The sequence below is a fragment of the Triturus cristatus genome, chromosome 9, assembly GCF_964204655.1.
Source record: "Triturus cristatus chromosome 9, aTriCri1.1, whole genome shotgun sequence".
Lineage (NCBI taxonomy): Eukaryota > Metazoa > Chordata > Amphibia > Caudata > Salamandridae > Triturus > Triturus cristatus.
The window spans coordinates 747,064,519-747,086,190 of NC_140592.1; the positions used below are offsets into that span (position 1 = coordinate 747,064,519).

Consider the following 21,672-nt stretch of genomic DNA (forward strand, 5'->3'; position numbering starts at 1 on the left):
TAAGGTTTTCAACGTGTTTTAAAGTACTTGGTTTGATGTATGTGGTCTGACTGCATCAAACGTTTTTTGGTGCATTATACTTTTGTAGGTTTATTTACATACTTACAAGAAAGATCGAATCTCGTGTGTGTGAGCTCACATACATCTCACGTCCGTTTTCAGATGGAGCCAGATTTACTATGGGCCCAATAAGTGCGGGTCAATGGGGAACTGTGCCTATAGCTGCCAAGATGACTGTCCACACTGCCAAAACAATGTGATGGGAAAGTATGCCAATGTCACTGGACAAAAACACTTCGGGACACAGTTGAGCTTTATCACTTTCCCTGTAAGTTCTCCTTTTTGACGATGTTCTAATACACGCAGAGACCACGCGAGTGCCAGCTCTAACTGCTCTAGTGCATAGCCCTACACTTCTGCTGGATTGGAAGGCATCAAATCTACTCATAGTGCTCCCAACTTGTCATTGCAGGGAGCAAAATCCCTTGACTTATGGGAGTGACGTCTACTGACCTACTGTGTCAGATCCATGCAGTTCCTCTAAACAACTCACAGCCCCAACATTTCAGTATGAGCTCAGAGTCCCGCAATCTATGCATATTATCACAGCTTGTCGATGCATGTCTGTGACATTGTAGCTATGCCTTTAAAAGGAGCTACTTTCTCTTGTCATGCACAGCTAAAAATGCTCACCTATTCCTGTCAAGGAAGAATTTGACTAGGAGAGAGCCTGAAAAAATGCTCTCTACTGGAAGCGATGAGGGTATTTGAAAATCTAGAATTGTCAGTTTCCAGGGGGAGCAGGACCACAAGAGTAAATTACCTTAACATCTAGTATTTGAACAGCTAAACCCTGATGACAGCATGGACCCAAGGAATGCCTTTTTGGGCATGGAACCATGTGCTGCGTATATCACTGCAGGCGGGTCCAGGTTGGAGCAAGTTCCTGTCCTAAACTCTGACCTGAAGTGCATGACTGATTGAAGTGCTTCCCGTAGATGAAAAGCCTTCCTCAGAGAAAGGAAAAGCATCATCTCTAAACTAGTCTGCTTCCCGCAATCGTGAGTATGCAGAGCAGCCCCAAGAACTTTATCAGTGAATAATGGTGGAGGGTTAATCAAAAGGACCACAATGAAAGCAAAGTCCAGGTGGACAGCTTGAATAATGACAAGGGTCTCACGGCCATACTCCTCAAACACCAACAACCTTGGCCATGCAGCACATTTCTCCTTATGGTGAAGCATTGTACAAAGACCCATGGCCCCCACTTGTGTTTTGAAGAGTATGGAGATGCAATATTGGTGATCTCGTCAATCTCTGCTTGGTTGCGTTTAGGCCGAGTAACATGTAGCTTTCTACCACTACCAATATTCAGGACCAGTGGGTATCCCTCAGAGAGAACAGCCAGAGTTTGTGACCCCCTGCAGTCTTTGGATCAGATGTGAGGCCACTTAGGAAGAATAGACCCTTAAGAAGAGGAAAAACCTGACAATTCGTAACCAGAACGAAGATATAGCTTTAGAAGGACCTGTATCCCTGGCAGTAAAGGGCAACACAGTAGTAGGCCCTGCTAAAAGACATACATTATTCTGGGAGACCTGTAACCATAAACGCTGCTGTGTGGTGCTAAGTCCAGTGCACCTCTGGATCATCATATTCGGCAATAACTAGAAATGGAGCTATGGGAAAGATTCAGCTGTCCAGGGCATCTTTTATAACTGCAAGGTAATGGGGTCTACAAAAGAAAATCTTCATATCAATTACTTAAACTCTCCCAGAGAATTTTTGATTACCTCTTTATTACTTTTTAAAGATAATTTTGTGCAAACTTTTTTATTGTAAAATACTTCTGTTCAGCATTAGCTAAATTTAGAAATACTTTCTAAGCCCGCACCGTTCCAATGATATATCCATTCTGTGAAAGACTGGAGCTCAGAGTCTTATGACCCAAGGCTCACTGAGGTTTCACAAATCTTGTTCAGTTATGGTAAAAGGTTTTCCGATCAGAATGTACTTTTTGAAAGCAATACCTCTGAATAGGTACCTCTCATTATTGATTGTGACAGGATTGTGCTGCACTCCATCTGGTAATAAAGTTCACACAACACTTTATCATTGTTAACATGATTACACCACTAGCTAACGACCGGGGATATGGTATGCAGAATCCTGCCTCAATAGGTCGGATATGGAGTACCACTTTTAAAGCTGCAAGGTGTTTCTTACAACCATTAAGATCTGAAGAAAAAGACTGACACGCAGTAATGCGTTTGCTTGGAAACAGCTCCTTCAAGGACTAGGTGCCAGAGTAAGAAACAGTGGGGGGATCAATCGATAGTTTTTCCCGATAATTTTACTCTTATGTACAAAGGTAGGTTATGAGTACCATTGAGTTGGGTACCAACAAACATCTGTTATTCAGCGCCAAGATACCCGTAGTGGTGAACGTGCGCTTTACAAATACACATGTTATGTTATGTTATAGCATCTAATTTGGTAGGTTATCTGAAGACCTGGAGTTAGAGGGGAAGTTCTAATGACAGACTTGAGTAGGATGTAGAGCTTTACAGCTGTCCCATGCTTGTCGTTAGTCGTTTGTCAATTCTTTTTTTACTCTTTACTTTTTGGTTCTTGTGTTTTGCTGCTCCCTGTGTAAATGCAGGTTTAAGATCACTTGAGTGCAAGGAAAACGAAGTGAAGACTGTAGGTCCTACAGGGACACGCACGAGACCCAAACTTTGAACCTCTAGAATCTGGTCCAACAAAGACGTCTCTCAACCTTGTACTTCAAATTGGCATGGAGACACACACACAGCCATTGTGGCCTAGAAACAACACCTCACAATACCTGTCTGTTCACCAAGTCGTAGCCTCAGTGTAGGAGTGGGCGAAAATTCTAGTCCGCTGGCGCAGTTCACTAAGTTTAGCCCACTTCGCTTTCTGCTTGGAACGCGGAGTTACAGCAAAACTCCACCAACCGATGGTGAGTTTTTTCTCACGCACAGCTCGCTAATGTTAAGTTGGTGAGCACGAGTGAGAGTTTGTGTCCCCATGCGCAATTTTCGGGTGCTAGCACAACCGCAGGGGGTCTCGAAAGGTCACGACCATTCGAAGTGAGAAAGCTGCTGCTCAAGTAGAAAATCTACTCGAGCCGCAGAAAGCAGCAGCACCCTCTGCCGCACCATGTGGTGCCGTTTGCGCTGATTTTACAGCGAGGAACAAGCTCTCGCACTATAGCAGCACAAGCAGCGAGACGTGCCGAATTCCGTATGTTCACAGGATTTTGATGTAACTTTGTGGAATTCTGCAGAGTGAAACTGCGAGCTTCGCCCACCCCTACTTCAGTTCCATGAGATTACCATGGTATTGTACATAGTATTTACAAGTGTTCTAAATTAATGAAATAATGAAATGTCTCATTCAAAATGAGCAAGGATAATTTAATAAAGCTAACACCTAGACATGGAATAGAATTCCAAGTGATATTTCTATCCCTATAATTAAACGTTGAGTTTGTTCAGGGGTGCCAGCGAATGTTAATTCCCTGCCCATTTCCCACCAGGAAAAAAACAAATGATCATACTCCTAACAATGTAAATGTTAAATTAAAAAAGAAAATGTGTTTACCGAATTAGCATCAGGAGTGTTAATTACAAAAAATAAACAATGCAGTGTTTGGCAAGTGACAGAAACTTGTAAGGTGGTATGTACCATACTTACATTCACAGTACCAGAATGAAGGAATTGATGCAGAATTTAAGCAATGATGTGAACAAACACGTTTGCATGTATCCCTCACACAGAACAAGCAAGGGTGAAATGGGTGAATTAATGTGGCCTGTGCAAAACAGTGGTAGACACAGCTTAATAAAAAAAACACACGTTCCTGCACCTTTACTGTGAACAAAAATTTGAGTAGACCAATACTCTTTCAACAGTGCAACTGATATCGGGAGCCCCGGACACAGAGTTTTCAATTTCCCCATCAACATTATGGTAACATAAATGATAAACAACCACCACCTTTTTACCCTTGCTTCCTCCACACTACAGTTCTCCTCTGTTTTTCTCAAGTTCTTGTGATTCGAGTCATTGTGGTTTTCATCACCACCATTTGAAGTACTTTTAAAAAAATGTACAACAGCCCTACCTATGAAAAATAGCCCCAAGGCTGCTCCGGCAGTCGAGGCGTTCCTCGGCCTTCAATTGATTAAGAAATGACAATGAAGAGGAGGGGCGGGTACTGATACCAACCACTTGGGGTTACAAGGGTTTGCCTTCAGCAACACTGTGGTTCTAAACAAGATTCATCTAGCATTGCTTGCAGTCTCATGCAGAAAAGACATAGTCTAGCAGTTCTGGCTAAACTCATAATTTTGGAACATGTTTAGATGAGGTTGCTACCATTATGGTAATACTAAGATATTCCCAGCGGTTTAGAAGCATTAGCTCAAACATCACATTTTTCCTGCTCAGCCTCCAGGTACTCGCTTATCAGCTTTGCCAACTCCCCTGTGGGGCTGGGCAGATCCCATTGACTAAAGTCAAGTAGCCTTCAAGCTTTAAAATGTGGACCCTTTGTCTAGCAGTAGTTCTGAGGCCACTAGAGAAGCCTTCCACGGAGGTCCTAGCAAAAAACTCTTGCCTATCAGCATTGGTGTTGCACAACTCAGATCACTGCTGAAATCCCTCAAAGAAAGACATCACTTGTGAAGAAAATACTCCACAATCACTCCTATGTGTGAAAAGGACTGCATCATGAGAGAAGAGTAGAGCAAGTTTCAAGAATATTTCCTACTTTAGATACTGAACAAAGCCTCTGCAGAGAAAGACTTCACCAGGAAATCCTTTTCACCTACCACCGAGGTACTCAAATACCCTTGGTTGCAGGGATACCCAACCGTAGACATTGACTGATGGTTGCATTCTGGAGCCCAGCCTCATGGTTGCTGATGAAGATTCCTGCTTCTATATCAGAATATAGGCTAAACACTAGAATGTGGTCAATCAATGCGCCTTGAGTATTGGATTAGACTCTTGCTCTTGATCCTATTCACTTCTCTACTTTCGACTTTTTTTAATTTGTAGGTCTTGTCGAGACCTATTGTCAAATTAGCAAGCTCTTAAGGAAGGCTAAAAACCGCCATTGCTACCATCGGCTGGCTCTACTGTCAGTTTAATTTGTTTGCTACTTACACAGTAGCTTACCTTCCTCTCCTTCTTCAGTTTGTACCTCCTCTGCAGAATAGCCTCTCTTTGTCATCCTTGACTTACACTACTCATATTTAGAGAACTACTTTTTTTCTTTCTCAGAACTCCATGAGAGTACATGTGTTTCCTAGCTGTCTCCCATGTGTGCTACTTCCCTCCCACAAACGCCCACCACCCCAATCCTGCTCCGTACTGCTCTCTCCCTCGAGTGCTGATTTACCTCGTGTACTTCAGCCCCATCTTCTCCTGGGCTCTGCTGTGCTCTCTCCTTCATGTGAAGTTTTGTCTGTCAGCCCCCAGCAGCTTTATTTTTATTATATCACCTCGCCCTGCAGCTTCCACCCACTCCCTCAGCCCTCTTAGGCATTTACATTTTTGGTGCACTATTTTTGGAAAGGCCAGCAGCACCATTTGCTATAACAATCACTTACAATTCTTATTTTTGTGCAAATTACCGACCCAACTGGCAATAGTCATCTCAGATGGGGCAATAAAAAAAAAGGAAAATAGCGCCTGCATCATTATGCACATGCGTACATGCAAATGAAGCACAGAGGGGGGCTCAGGGAGAGTAGCGAATTAATTTCTGAAAGAAGAATGGAAACACCTGCTTCTGGAAGGATCAGACAGGAAGGATGGAAATACAGGCATTGACTGGCTGGGTAAAATCGACCTTAAGGTTCTGAAGTAAAAAAAAAAAAGCCACTGCTGTAGTCATTAACAGGCACATGCATCAAAAAGAGAGTTTGCGAGTCCTTATTTGCGAATTTTAAGGAATCGCAAATAAAGACTCGCAAAACACGATGCAACAAAAACATTGCGAGAATATTGCGAATCGCTAAAAATCGCTAAATAAATTGCGATTTCGGCATTTGCGAACTCGCTAATAGCGATTTCGCAATTAGCGAAATCGCTAATACCGAAGTCGCTTTTTGATGCATCCTGATGACATCACAACCAGGAAGTGAGCAGCACCAGCCTCATTTCCAGTGCACAGTGTCAGGGAGAGGAGGGAGCTGGCTCTGGGAGCAGAACAGGAGTGTGACAGAGACAGAAGAGAAACTTGTGATATCAAATGGAAGCCTCACAAACAGCAGAGGAGAGCCAAACAGGCAGGAAACGCAAAATTAAATTTGCAGAAAAAGAAATTGACACCCTCATTGAGGGAGTAGTCCACAGCCATGACAAGCTGTTTGGAAAGGCATCATTGAAAGTGGCAGAGCAGGAGAAAAGGAAAATCTGGCTCCGGATCCAAAACAGGGTCAATGCCATTGGGGTGACACACCGCACCATTGAAGAACTCAAAAAACGATGGTACGACTTGCGCAGTCGGGCTAAGGTGCGCATAGCTGACCGCCTGAAGGAGGCAAAGAAGACAGGAGGGGGAACACCAACAGACACTGGGAACACTCCCATGGAGGACTTGATTGAATCCACCATCCAGCCAGAAGCTGTTGTTGGTGTGACCCAGCTGGACACGTCCGGAGCAGCAAACACATCTGAAGGTAAGATGAATGTATGTTTTCTTAGTGTTACAAAATGTAAAGGTAGAACTCGACCACAGTACAGCCCAAGTGCAGACCCTGAACATCCAGTACACAATGCGTTCAGTAGGTGAGGGGCATTATGGGAGATGTAGTCAGGTCAAGCAGTTAAAATGTCAAATCTCAGAGTAACAACCCAAAAAAGCTTAATAGAGTATAAAATCATTTACAAAGGCAGATATTTATTACTGTGCAATTAATATCACAGACATGAAATAATACAGTGTTGCACTGTTTCACCTCACAGATGCGCAACGTGTAGAAGATGTGGATAGCGATTCCCCAGACATGCAGGACACCAGCGCAGGTGAACAGATGGACACACCTGTGGTGCAAATAAATCCCTCACGTCCAACAAAGTCACGCAGGGCTACTGTTCCATCCCTAGTCACCATGGAGTGTGAAGATGATGAGGCTGATGCAACACCAGGTGGCAGCCATGGCCAGACAACTTCCATCACAAAAACACAACCACAGGTCCCCAGAACTAATCACAGAGCCCGGCGTAGGAGAGGAAGAGCACTCAGGACACAGCAGGAGGAGCAACCAAGTGATGTCTGGGGTGGTCTTGAGGGACAGATGCTCCGTATGCAGCGCCTGCAGACAAAAAACACACGATTAGTACAATTGCAAGTTGGCAAGATGGCTAGCAACATAGCAGTACTGTCAGAAAGTGTGCAGCAACTGAGCAAGGTGATGCATGAGGGAAATGTATCCCAGAAGAGACAGCATCGTCAACTAATGCTGCAATTGAAAATGTTTGCTAAATCAAACAATAGATTGGCCACGACAACTGCACTGCTGGCGCGTAGGTCTGTGACCATGCAAACTGAAATGTGCCATTGGAGCGGCGATGTGGCTAAAGCACTGGACCAGGTCACCAATGCAGTTGATTTGCTAAATGCTTCCACAATTGCGGCCAACAATTCGACGGCCGAAGAGGGTAGTGAGGGTGGCTCAAGCCTAAGTAGTGTGGCAGTTCCAGTCCGCACTGCAGGAAGACGCAACACACGCAGCAGTACCCCCGCCGCTTCCAACATAACGGATGACAATGCTGGGTCTGACAGGCGTCTGGGTGTTCGTGGGAAAAAGCGCTAGACTGGCATGTACAAGTGCATTCCACTATGGTGACGTAACCATTTATTTGGATTTGACTTTTCACAGACTGACAAGTGAATTGACATTTGCAAACCACTTATGTCCATTGCACTGGTCAGATTACAAGTGTGCTTGAACACTCATGGCAATTTTATTTAATTAAAGAATACTTTGATAGCAATAGTCAGTTTCTGTGTCATCATTACTCACCTCAGAAATAATTTTGTGTGATGTCAAATCTTCTCCTACGCCCTTCTGCTGCGCCTGCCCCTTGTGCTGCATGGTGTTGTGGCACTTGCTGGTTCCCATCCTCCGAATCGCTGTCAGACACCTCGATGTCCATTCCTCCCCTTGTCGCTATGTTGTGCAGCATGGCACATGCCGCTACTATCTTGCAGCATTGTTCAGGGTTGTACTTCAGTGCTCCACCGGTCTTATGTAGACATCTGAATCGGCTCTTCAACAGCCCAAATGTGCGCTCTATGATGTTCCTTGTCGAAATATGTGCTGCATTGTACCTCTGTTGATTGGCAGTTGTGGGATTGAGGTAAGGCGTCATTAGGTAATTACGCAAGGCGTATGCGCTGTCACCTACATGTAATGGAGCAAAGAGTCAGTGGCAGCTTCACATTGACATACGTACAATGACAGTGATAAACCATAACACATATTTACCAAGCAGATGTCCCTCTCCAAATTCTCCCCTGACAAGACGGGTGTGTATGCCACTTTGCCTGAAGATATAAGAGTCATGTGCACTCCCTGGAAATTGCGCAACAATGTCAGTGATAATGTTTTTGGCATTGCAAACGACCTGAATATTGAGGGAATGGTAACATTTCCTATTTCTATATATATATTCCTGTGTTGCAGGGGGACATATTGCAACGTGGGTGCAATCAATACAACCCAAAACATGTGGGAAACGAGCTATCTGGTAGAACTCCTGTTTGGTTTTTGCAAGGTCAAGCGCGGTGGTAGGGAACTTGATATGAGACCCGATCACGGCCATCATGGCATCAAGGAATGCTTTCAATATTCTTGAAAGTGCGCTTTGTGACACACCTCCCGCAACAGCAATGACCCCCTGAAAACTGCCTGACGCCAGAAGGTGTAGGCAACATAGGACCTGCACATGCGTTGGGATGGCATTGGTCCTACGTGTCTGTCGTTGCATTATGGGGTCCAATTCATTGATTAGATCATGGATCATTGCTGCATTGAGCCTATACTTGTCGTATATCTCATCCTCTTGCTGGCCTAGCAAAGTTATGCGGACTCTGAAGATGCGCTCATTCATTCGCCTCCGTCTCTGTGCGGCAGCCTGCAGCCTCATCCTCCTCGCCATCAGGTAAATCCCTGCCATTGTGAACAGTGCTGGCTCATTCTGGGTGTGTTTAAATGGGTTTCAGTTGGTTTTCACCTGTCTGTGATTTGCACTCATGATTACCACCTGGTTGTGATCCTTCTTATTTAGCGATCGCTAATTTGCGATTTTCATGGAAATCGCTATTTGCGATTTGTCATGCATACATTTAGCGAATCGTTGTTTGCGATTCGCTAATTGGGACACGCTAATACCGATTCGCTATTTGATTCGCAGAATGTTTTGCGATTCCTTATATTTGCGAAAAAATGGATTTTCGCAAATATACAGTTGATGCATTTCAACACTGACTTTTGCGATCGCAAACGGCCTATTTTTGCGATTCGCACCGTTTGCGATCGCAAAAAGGTTTGATGCATGTGCCTGTAAGCTTCTAGGACTGCGATAGGTTCGCATCAAGGGGACATGGGAGTAAGTCAGCAGGTCAATAAGGAAGAAGTTGTGAACTGGATCAGTGTTTGAGGACCAAGATCCCAGACAGAGCTGCACAGAGTTAAAGTGGGTTGGAAGGCTGGCGTAGGTGACTATCAGGCAGGATGAGGAGAACTGGATAAAAGGAAGTCAAGTGTTATCTAGTTTGAAGACAATTTAGGTAGTACTGTAATTTATGTATGGTACTTCAACAGCGTAAACCTAGCCAAAAGGCAGGGAGCACTATACATGGTAAAAGACGAGCACAAATTCAACCAATAATAGGAGATGAAGCTGGGTTGTGGAGAAGTGTGTCTTCAACTCTTTCCACAGATGTAGCAGGGTTGGGGCAGTCCTGATGGATACAGGGCAGGGATGTCGTTCAAGATCCTCAATGCATAAATAGAAAAGGTCTGCTGTTTTGTTTGTTCTTTTTTACACCTCTTAGTCTGCAGTTGGATGGTGTACTGACTGTGGAGGTGAAGAACACTAGCAGAGATGGAGGGCTTCTCTACAAGATAAGCAGAGTGCTGGTTGTGATGGATTTGTAAATGATGCATCTGGTTTTGAAGACGGTGCAGTTTAGCAGGGGGAGCCAATGGAATACCATCAGGTTGGTGGTTATGTGATTATTTCTCTTCTGGCCCTGGATGAAACACGGCGTGGTGTGCAAGATGCCCCAAAGAGGTACAAGTGTGGAGTCTATGATGCCATGGAGTATGGGATTACCACCATCCAGATGCAAGAGTACAAGGGCTTGAACAGCAGTTCTCAAGTCTGACTCTCTTTAAAAGAGAGAGCTGGTACCAGTTTTATTTTTTAGCAGTGTGTTCCGTGACAGTGAGGTTGGTGTTCAGGGTGCATCCAAGTGACTTGGCATTCGGTGAAAGGTGGGGTTGGAAGCCGTCAAGGTTCATGTCATTGAGCTAGGTTTGAGCAAGTATTTTGTTTGTTGTTCTTGGCAAATATCAGGAATCTTGTCTTGATTGGGTTGAGCTTTAAGTAGGTACTGGACATTCAGATCTGGATGATGTGCAGACAGTCTTTGAGGCTTTGGATATCAGAAGCATAGGAGACTTTCAAGTAGAGTTGTGTACTGTCAGCCTAGTGGAGAATATTGATGCTGTTATCTTGGAGTAGAGCACCATGCGGCTCCATGTAGAGGTTGAAGATGACAAAAGACAGTATTGGACCCTGGGGGAATCCACAGGTGATACAGATTGTTTGTAACCTCTAGATGCCCATGACAACAAACTGGTGTGAGTCAGAAATGTAGAAGGAGAACCAGTGGACAGTGATGGTGAACAGTATTAAAAACTGTGCGTATGAGGGTGGGATGGTCGGCTAGGTCAAAGGCAGCTGGGAGGTCCAGCAATTTCAGGAGGCAGGGGGCATCTTCATCTGTGGTCATGAGGATATCATCTACAATGTGTAAGGTAACAGACTCTGTGTTGCAGCGTGTTCTGAAGCCAGATTGGTAATAGTGCAGGAAATGGTTTAGCACTAATATGATCTTGGAGTGGAACATACACTGCATTTTCAATGACTGTGCTGATGAATGGTAAGTGAGTGATGGGACGGTAGTTGGAGGGGTTATCAGCTTCTACTGTAGGCTTCTTTAGGAGTGAGAGGATCTGGCCTGTCTTGAGAGCTTCTGGGAAGTTGTCTTAAATGAGGGAGGCGTTGTAATAGTAAGGAGAGGTAAGAGAGAATCTCCAGCGAGAGTGGTGATGAAGGATGATGGTAAGACATCATCTTCATAAGAATTGGTTTTGAGAGAGTTGAATATGTCAGTGAGACCTGGGAGAGATAAGGCCAAGGCTGACCATTGCTGGATTCTACAAGGGGAAGATGTAAGGCATGAAGCAAGCTTGGAATCGCCGATTTGCTGTCATATCTTCTGTACTTTTTCACTCAAGAAGCGGTTGACGGCACTGCACTTTTCTGTGGAGTGAGGAATTGGTGGATCCACAGGGGGTTGACGCAGTGCTATTGTCTTGAACAGGATGGTGCTTCTGTTGGCAGCTTCATTTATGGTAGTGGTATAGTACTTTGATTTGGCTGATGTGATGAGCTGTCTGCATGTTGTACCGAGGGACTTCAGTGTTGAAACGGAAACGTCCTCTGAATGGTAACAGACCTGCACCCCTGCCCTGAGTGACCAACTGTACTGATGTCAGGATCGCTAATGCTGATTTTTGTTGTCATACACAACATGTGTGCACCACGACATAGGCCTGTCTCATGGATTGCGGTCTTGTGGGACCAGTAGGGGTGCCCAAAGTTCTACCCTTATAGTGGTGGAGGGCTACTCCTTCACTCGGATTTAAGCAGATTGAGCACATTGATGGTAGCATACTGTGTAGTGATCAGTAGGAGTGAACACCCCCTTTTTAACCTGTGTCACTGGAGTGAGGCCTAAAGGCTCACTCACTTTTAAAGTTCGTCTGTTGTGAGTGTAACTCATCCTTGGTCTACATCAGATTGGTGTGAAGTGCTGCACAGGGGGGGTGCATCTGTGCTGGGTGTATGTGTGCCTGGGAAGGGTAAAATACAGGGTTAATGCAGTACTGAGCAGCATGTGCATGGTGAAAGTATGTGCTAGGTGTATGGGTGCCTGTGAGTTGTACAATACATGAAGGATACAGTGCTGGGCAGTGCTTATATGGTAAATGCAAGTGCTGAATGTATGTGTCCCCCATAAGTTGTACAGTACATGGAATGTACAGTACCGTGGTGTGCATGTATGCAGTATACATACACTGGGTGTATGTGTATCGGTGGTTGGTACAATACATGTAGGGCACTGGGTTTCATTTTGGGAGCCCCAGGCCTGCAAGGTAAAACAAGGAGAGGGGTAACGTGATCTCCGCAGACAGAGTTGTATATTGCTATAACCCTGGTAGCTGAATGGGATACACACTGTGGAGGGGAGAGCAAGGTTTTCCCTGCACACTTCAAGTAGTGCTCTTTGATTCAGTGGGAGATCACAAGAAAGGGACCTGGACACATCTCCGGAAGGAGATGGGGCTGATAAGAGAATCATAAAGAGTAGGGCTGGGGGCCCTGGGATAACCTTTTGATGCAAATATCACGTTGGCTGACATTGAGGCGTGAACTCTAGTCACTCCCATGGCCAGCTTTGAAGAAACTCCTGCTGTGACAGACTGGTTTTTCAAGAGGAAGCGGGAGCAGAGGAGTGAACTCTTAAAAAGAAGCAGAACCCCAACATAAAACTCCAAAGACTAGGACCCTAAATCACATTTGGTGTCTGAAAATGGACTACAAGAAGGAGGGTTTGAGACCCCAAAATGTGTCATTTGCTAAGCAGCCAGACAGGCTGTGTGAGTACGGGAAGCTTTGCAAGACTTCTGACTGTGACCACGATTGGGGGCCAAGACCTGAAATTCTCCTTGCTGGGACATCACCCAGGAAATCCTGCCCTGGAGCCTGAACCACCAACAACCTGCCTGCTTGTCAAGACCAGTGTGCCCTGTGAGGAAGAGGAGAGCAGTGGAGAGAGTGAGTTCCAATGAGAAGCTCTGTCAAGTGGACTCTGTGCGAGGTGTGAGGAAATAGATGCTGCACCAATCGGGTCATTGCCTGTGTACAGGACAAAGTCGGCGACCTGTGTACACCACAAAAAGACCTCCGTAAATTAAGCCATGTGTTGCACCGATTCAGCCGTAGTCTGTGTGTAGTAGTGAGGCAGTGATCCCAGGGCCGGCTTTTGGGCGGTGCGAGCGGTGCGACCGCACCGGGTGCCGAGGTCAGGGGGGCGCCGGGCGCCACCATACCTGCGTCTCTTAAATCGGCAGTCACTCCTGTTAAAACAGTTTTCCCTCTTTCTTTTCTACGATGTTATTCTTCGTAGAAATGGAAGAGGAAAACCATGTTAACAAATCAGGAGGCACGCACGCTTTTGCCCGCCCATGCGTTGCGTTTTGATTAGCTGCCGGCCTGCCTGTAACGTAAACCTACATCGCGGGACGCACGCGGGCGGGTCCTGACAGATACTTCCGACGGCTAAATTGGTGGCGCGGTCTCTCCGACTCCAGTCCACGGCAGGGATTTTGGCAGTGGCACTCTGCAGCATAAAGTGAGTTAGTTATATGTGATGGTCAACTTTTTTTGTTAATCAAAAGTTAGTGTTAAATTAAATGAACAAATAGGGTGATGACCTCCCCACCTTCTGCCCCCCCCCCCCCTGTGGCGGTATACGTCAAACACTGCTCTGGTTGCGGAATGCGTCACCGTGAGGGTGTTCACGCTCGTCTTTTGTTTTGTGAGCAGGAGTCTCTTTCATCTCAAACTTTTCTTTACAGATAATATACTCCTGAAAAACACACTACATCAAATATAACGCCTATCGCAGGCATCACAGCTTCACCTGCCCTTGTGTAGCTTTTTCAAAAACTTGCAATTTGTATTTAGCTGGGAATAGCTCTGTGTGCTCCCGCACCTGCTCCCGGGAGGTCAAGCAGCAGGTCACAGTAGATAGTAAGAAAGCCCGAAGGGCCCTATGCAGAATGTCGCCCTTCCAAGTTAGATAAAACTCCAAACTTTTGTGTGGGTTAACACTTTGATCCCTGTGCCCTGAAGCTATCTTTGGGCGCTATAATTAACCGTGTGCTTTGCGCTTTAATAAGCAACGAAGCTGCCAGCACTTTACAGCTCCGTGAAAGTATTCGAAAAGTATTGGTGCTGTCAGAACAAAGCAGGGACTGCTCCTTCTGCGCCCAACAGAAAAGTGTTTCTAATGGAAAACGAGGCGCTAGATCGGATCCCAAAAAACTCCGCTCAAGTGGCGCAGACGGCGCTGCCTCGAGCAGCCCCATTTATTGAGCAAGTCGGAAATGCTGCGCGCCTGTGAAGTACAAGGGGCACACGCTAACCCATAGCCACGCCCCCATACCAACCTCATCAATCAATTAAAACGTATTTAGCTGGATAAAGTTGTTGAAAAGATTATATTGAACAGTGCAGTAAAGTATTCGGTAGAATGTTGCCTGCAGTAACATTGAATGGAAACTAGTGACTTATCCCTGTCGGTATGTGCTCATTATTTTGTGCCAAAGTTTTTTGTCTTTAAATAGCCATTTTAAAAGTACGCTAATCTGCAAGAATGGGGATTTTGAATGTAATATTTATCTAATAGTCGACAGCTGCTGGTATTGGTTGACATTGGAATATCGCTAGTATTGTGTAATTTCAATTAATTATCCAAAAAATAAATCGGGGATTTAAAGTGAAAGTAACCGGGAAAAAACATTGCGCCTAGAATCCGGAATGATCTATGAGCATCGAGGTCTCGGTTTGCACATATCGGGCTATAGCCATGTATGTTCATTCACTTTGCTTAACCTAGAATGAATATTCTTCTGCGGCGCATTCGGATATGGACTGATAGAGATGTTGTTTGTTTTTCAAAGTAATGGATGTGCCGCATTTGCCACATAATCTAACGTCAGCTGCATGCTTTGCAGATTTTAACAAAGAATAATGTGTTACTCTTGCGCTGTCCCCGACTTCAGACCCAGGGTTGGCCCAGTGCCAGGCTTGCAGTTTCGCTACAGCCACCCCTAGGTTTGACCCACTGACAGTGCTGTGGTATTCCTTCCTGCAGCCTCCAGAGCCACAGAGAATACCCTTGGCTGTATATATTTAATATGCGGTTAAAAACCATACAACTCAACACAAAAAATGTTTGCTTGGGGGGGCGCCAACAAAGATTGTCGCACAGGGCGCCACAATCTCTAAAGCCGGCCCTGAGTGATCCCATATGCCAGGAGGGGCTGTAGTGGAAAAGACTGCTGTGCGGTGACCGTGTATGCCAGAGGGGGCACCGTGAGCACAAAGGACTGAGACTTGTTGTGTCCCCAACGGAGAACTGAGAGCACTGTGGGAGCACCTGCGCACCATCACCCAGCTGAGGGACTCCGGACCGGTTCGTCAAGGCCACCCCCGAGACCAACTGAACACTTACCCCACAGGAGAAGCCACAGAGACCCTCCGATCACTTCAGGAGCGCGACCGTGAGGGATATACTCTGCACCCGCTGAGTGCTGCTGCTGGGGCTGTGTGCGGCGACTCACCTGAACTCAGCTGCAGATGCTGCAAGCACCCACAGATGAGGCTCACTCAGGAACTCTGAACACTTCACACCTAACTGTGCAAGTAAGACCAGTTTTGGGTCGGCCGACGCTGGGGGAACTTCCTGCTAAGTTAGCGCAGTAACGCTGGAACACAACTGACTAAGTCAGAGTCATAGTGGACTCTTGAGGCTCAGACTACTAGTGTGGCATACTCTGGATGTTACCAATAGTGAATGGGTCATGACCATGATTGCTAATGCAAGGAGTGGGCAGGTCAAAGAATCGGCAAAGAAACATTACAGCCACGACCTCGGGACTGTGTCATTGTTAGTGGATGTCATAGTTTTCCTTTGTGCGGCTAGCATTAGAAACTAAAATATTTCTCTTTTTTCACAAAAGTGAGTATTTGGCTGGGCAATGCACATTTTAAGTTGTGATCCTGTGTTCACTGTCCTGTATCCACCTCCCCCTGAGGGAGTTTTGGACTGCTCAGACTACGCTAACCCTGAGAGGCAAGTGGTGTAGGAGTGCTAGGTCCACTTGCTCAGAATCCATAGTAGGTCAGGCCTACATCTTTAGTACACATCGGCAGCCCCCACAGTTGGGCCCAGTAGCCCCTGCAAACCCTGTGGCCCTCTGAAAGGTCTACTGACATTAAGCATCAAGAGGTCCTCTTTTTCTTCCATTTTCCTTCCTGTGTGTATGGATCGTTTATTGTAAGCAATATCTTTAGAGTGCCAGTGTGCTCAAGGATTTGGCTTGTACTTGTGAGTTGTTATTGTGGTGTGGATGTTCAAATAGCTTTCCAAAAAAAACAGTTTTCAGTTGTTGAGAAGAGTGTTGGTGTCGGACGTGGAGTTGATCCAGTGAAGAAAGATGAGTTCAAGCATTAGGGTGAGAGATGAATTCAAGCATGGAGGTATTTGAAGCACCCGAAGATTTTTTCTGTTCTGTGTTGACCTTGTTTTCTTGGTAGAACGCGGAGCAGGGAGCTAGTGATGGCACACTGGTCAGTCCTGTCCAGGGGAATGGGTGGTTTGCTTTGTATTGTTATTAATGTTGAGAATACAAGGTCAAGGATGTGGCCTTTGGCGTGTGTTGGTTGTGTGGCACACTGTGGTGTATTGATGAGGTTGAAAAGGGTGTCTTTTGTGTTTTATTGAAAATGTGTTGTCTGGGAGGTTGAAGTCACCCAAGAGGGTGGTGGGGGCATGTCGAATGGACAATGTGTTGAGGAGATCTGAGAATTCATCCACAAAGTCCTTGTTTTTCCCAAGCGGCCTCTTTATGAGAAGGAAGTGGAAGGTGGAGTTCTGAGTTGCAGAGAGGGGAAAATGGCATGTCAGCAACTGTCCATGAATTTGAGTGTTACTTGATTGCCTAGGGTGCAGGACCAGGAGGACTTATGGATGACAGTGAGGCCACTTCACTCCTTAAGTGCGCCATCCATACAATGGATGCTGTAACCTGGGGGAAGAAGAACGTTTAAGATGTGTGAAGATGTGGGCAAGAACTATGTTTCTGTAATTAAGAGGGTGTCAATCTTGTGATAGGTGACAAGTTGGAATGTGTGTTCTCTAGTTTGAGTGTGTGCGACAGTTAGCAGACACTGTACAAGGTTGGGGCTATGTGTTGTACCAATGACAGTGAGAGTATGGGTCATCTACATCTGGTTGTGAATGTGGGGCCTGGCAGTACACGGTGCAGAGTGATGCACATGATTTTATTTTGACTTTAAGTTTCAGTAGAGCAGGGGTTCTGGCTGTATGCCCTTTCTGGCCCTAAGAAACCCAAACAGGCAATGTCCTTGTCTGTAATCACTTCGCAAAATTGTAGTAGTGGTTCCCCAACATGAAATATACCGCACATCAAAATAATTTTATATGTAGTCTTCAACCAATATTGTATGATTTAATCTACTTCAATTTGAGTTGCTATCTAGGTTCATCCTCCTTACTACCAAAAGGTGCTAGTTGCAAATTAGATAACAAATGTGCTAACTTTGGATTTCGGTCTTGAATTGGACATATTACAGATTATTACATTCAAGCTGCTATTACATTGATGACTGAAAGGTATTTTGTTTTACTGGAGAGAGTGCTGGAAAGAAGGTTCTAATATGTTTAATGTCCTTGTCTGTGTCCGCCCTCTGATGAGACTGCCCTGGCAATGGAACACCATGAATAAAAGGTGTAACTAAGGCATCAGGTTACAGTGGTAGAGATCACCTAAAAAGATAAGGGGAGCAAAATAGCACCTCTGAAGAATTCCACATCAAGGGTACTGTTGTAACCTTAGCCTTGGTTTCTCACTCTCACTTTTCCTCCCCTCTCCCCCCTCTACTACCCTTGGTCTCTCCCTTAGACTCTTGAGTGGGAGGCCATTTAGAATTTTGAGAACTGTTCGCTCATTGAGGTGTTTGTACACTGACTAGAGGAGGCGTTATTCTGAGCAACTGAATAAATATTTGGACTTACCTCTATGCGTCCGCTCTTACTACAATATTTGGCGACAATACATGGGATGCTGTGACAGGGACAGCGATTGATATTCATCATCACAGTCAGTGGGTTCAAGATTCTGCTTGATATCTCTTTGGTCACCCTTCTTGCTTCCTGTGGGCGTTGGCTGTTTTCTGGTAGTCCTGCGGTGGTGAGTTCAAGCCTTGCTACTCCCCTGGTGTTCTTTTGCACAAAGTCCTGGAGCACTTATCGCCAGCACCACAGCGTGTCCTCCACCTGAACTTAGTGCTGTTTCCCTAGTTTGGTTTTGCCAGCTTACGCTTGGGGCACTGCTTGTTTTCTGCGAGGTCTGGCTCCTGGCAAAATAGGAGTTCTGTGAGAAAACTCTGCGCTGTTCCTGTGTCAGCTGTGCTTTAGAGTTGGGGTCTGGAAGGCGCTTGGGATTGCAGATTTAAGCAGTCTCACCCCAGCGACGCTTCGCTTCCATCTAGACTCTATCAGGGTCATGCTACCTGCCCTCTCCTCCAACCTCCACCGCGCGTTTGGAGACACCCCTAGTGAATTCAATTGCGGGGTGTTGCTCTGTGTCTCCTGCGTTATGGGGTGGAGGCGCCAGGGGTTGTGATTCGTTTGGCGCCCCAGCTCCCGTTGCGGCATCCGCATGGGAAGGCTTTGATCTGTGGACTCCAGAACGGTGTGAGGATCTGCAGCGTCTACAATCTTCCCTACAATCTTCTCAGCCCACGCCTCTGCTGGTGCTTTCCCGCACTCTGGTGGGAATTCGGCGTCGTATTTCTAGCTGGTTTGTATGGTCCGGAGCCTACCAGCTGAATGTGGGTATTTTCCGGTGATCCTTCCTGCACTACCAGATCCCACCTCAGTCAGTTTTCTCTCAGCATCGGCTTCAGTTTGCCATCGACGTCTCTCTCGTCAGCGCTAAAAAGGCCACGTCAGTGCCTCACACAAGGGGTGCCACTTTACAACTTTACAGGAAACTCTCTTTGGGGAGTGTCTGACCTCCTATACAAGTGTAATAGAAAGAGGACTGTGTAAATCTCATACTAGATAATTACAGGTTTCTTGTGATTTTTATGATATAGCAGTGTCATAGAGAGAAGACTTTGTGTTAAGTTCATAGTGGCTCACATCTACTAGTCTTCCTCATAGTGCTGTATTTCTTTTAGCATGTTACAGTGACAGATTGCAATTTTTCATATTAACCTGTTTTTCTTTCAGGTACTGTGGCTGTTGTATGGTTTTCCTTGCTTTTGGTCTTTTTGCAGTAACTTTAGGAAACTTGGGTCTTATCCTCATTAGGCTTTTTCTCCCTCACTATGGCTGCAGCAAGCATGAGCCAACCACCACCTTTCTTGAACGATTTAGACGAGCTAGATTTACCATGGCGTAGGTGGCTTGGGATTTTTAAATCATATCTGATTGCTATAGGAGGTGTGAACTTTTCATCAATTAGGAAGCAGCATATTCTGCTTCACAACTTGGGTATTCAAGGGAGGAAGGTGTATGAAGATATTACTGGAAGAGATGTGGATGAAGAGTTGGAGAGGGAAGAAGCAGGTGTAGATGTGTATGATTACACTTTAAGAAAACTAGAGGCACACTTTAAAGAGAAAATTAACATAGTTTTAGAGAGGCACACATTCTTTAAAAGTGAACAATAGAAGGATGAGAGAGTATCTGCATATGTGGCTGTTTTAAGAGGAACACTTACGGATTCCCTTATCAGGGACCAAATTGTCAGGTGCACTAATGATCAGAAAATACAGGAGGAGCTCCTCACAAGAAACCCTGATTTGACTGAAGCTATCAGTATTGCCAAGGGAATAGAACTCACTGCATTGTGCATAAGAGAAATGAAAAAGGGGTCAGAGGTTATCAAGGAGTGAGAAGAAGCTAAAACTCTAGTAAGTAAAGATGCAGTTTGTAAAATTAGTGAGAAGTATAAAGATGCTCCCCGTAATAAGTTGGAAAATGTTCGCTGTTATAGGTGTGGTAACCACAACCATTTATTGAACAATTTGAAATGCCCTGTGAGAAATGTGGTTTGCAGAAAATGTAATAAAAGGGGCCATTTTGTCAAAGTGTGTAATGCGAGAAGTGAAAAAGTACACCTGATAAATGAGTCTGAGCATAAATGTGATGAAAGAAAAGATTACATTTTTCAGGTTAAACAAGTTAAAGTAGAAGAGTCTGTACAATATTCTACATGCAACATAGCTCTTGATGGTGTCAGTATTTCTGTCTTCGCTGATTCATTCTCTCCGTATACATTAATAGAGAAGAAATTGTATGAGAAGCTTAGTACTCATAATCTAGTTGTAGAGACTGCTGACATCCAACCAGGAGGATACAATAAGAAACCCATCCCTTTAGTAGGCATGGTAAGAATGGGAATATCCTTCAAGGGTAGACACACAGTAGGAAAAGTGTATATTACTAAGAAAGGCACCAGCCTGTTAGGGTGGAAACACCAAAAGGAACTGGGCATCACACTTGATCCAAACAAAATAAACCAAGTGTTGCTAGTAGAACCTACAGAGGTAAGCCGGGAAGTCAGCAAGAAATTCACAGAGGTGTTTTCTGATCAGTTGGGCAAATTAAAAAAATACATGCACAAGATCATTCTCAAAGAAGATGCCAACCCTGTAGTGCACAAGACCAGATCGAGTCCACTCCTCATGAGGGAAACGTTAAAGTAGGAGTTGCAAAAGCTGGTAAGGCAGGGTGTTATAGAAGAAATTGAAAGCTCAGAGTGGTTGGCACCATTGTTCTTACCACCAAGGACAACGGTAAGAACATCCGGTTATGTGTGGACTAGAGGGACCTCAACGCCAACATATGGGTGGACCGGCACCCTCTACCCAGGATACAGGAGATGCTGAGCACCGTTCTCAACGCCAAGTACTTCAGTGTTCTAGACTTATCGTCGGCGTATCACCAAGTCACCCTACATCCTGAATCACAAATATTGACTTCTTTCACCAAGCGGTTCGCCAATTGTACATTTCTGAAAATGCCTTTCGTACTCGCATCTGCTGCTGCAGCATTCCACAGAATTATGCAGCACATACTTAGAGAATGTGATAAGACCTTGTGCTTCCAAGATGACATACTAATGTATGCGTCCAGTAAAAGTGAACACAATATCAATCTTAGAAAGGTTCTGGCCAAGTTGAAGGAAGCAGGATTCACTACCAAAAGAAGCAAGTGCAAGCTAGGGGTAACTTCAGTGGACTATTTGGGGCACACCATTTCAGAGGAAGGAATAAAACCCAAAACAGACCTAGTAGAATCGTTAGTCAAAGCCCCCAGACCCACATCCAAAGATGAAATAAGGTCATTTCTAGGTTTGGCCGAGTACATGGCCAAATATGTAAAAAAAAAAACTTCTCAGTTCATACCCAACCCCTCAGGAACTTGCTAAAGAAGGATAGGACATTCAGTTA

The 21,672-nt window shown here is 45.2% G+C and overlaps 1 protein-coding gene across 3 annotated transcripts in view; it reads right to left on the reverse strand.

The window, feature by feature from the left end:
• The window catches only part of MACROD1 (mono-ADP ribosylhydrolase 1), a 2,692,027-nt gene that overhangs the window by 2,154,823 nt on the left and 515,532 nt on the right, over positions 1 to 21,672 (reverse strand). Inside the window, exons 4-5 of one of the 3 annotated variants that reach the window (XM_085626022.1) lie at positions 8,064 to 8,444; positions 6,918 to 7,352 (exon numbers count right to left, since the gene is read on the reverse strand). The exons of the other annotated variants lie outside the window; for them this stretch is intronic. Coding sequence (XP_085482148.1) covers positions 8,065 to 8,444 — 380 coding nt within the window. The 3' untranslated portion in view covers positions 6,918 to 7,352; position 8,064. Of the gene's footprint in view, positions 1 to 6,917; positions 7,353 to 8,063; positions 8,445 to 21,672 lie in introns of those variants that run through there. 3 annotated transcript variants of the gene reach the window in all.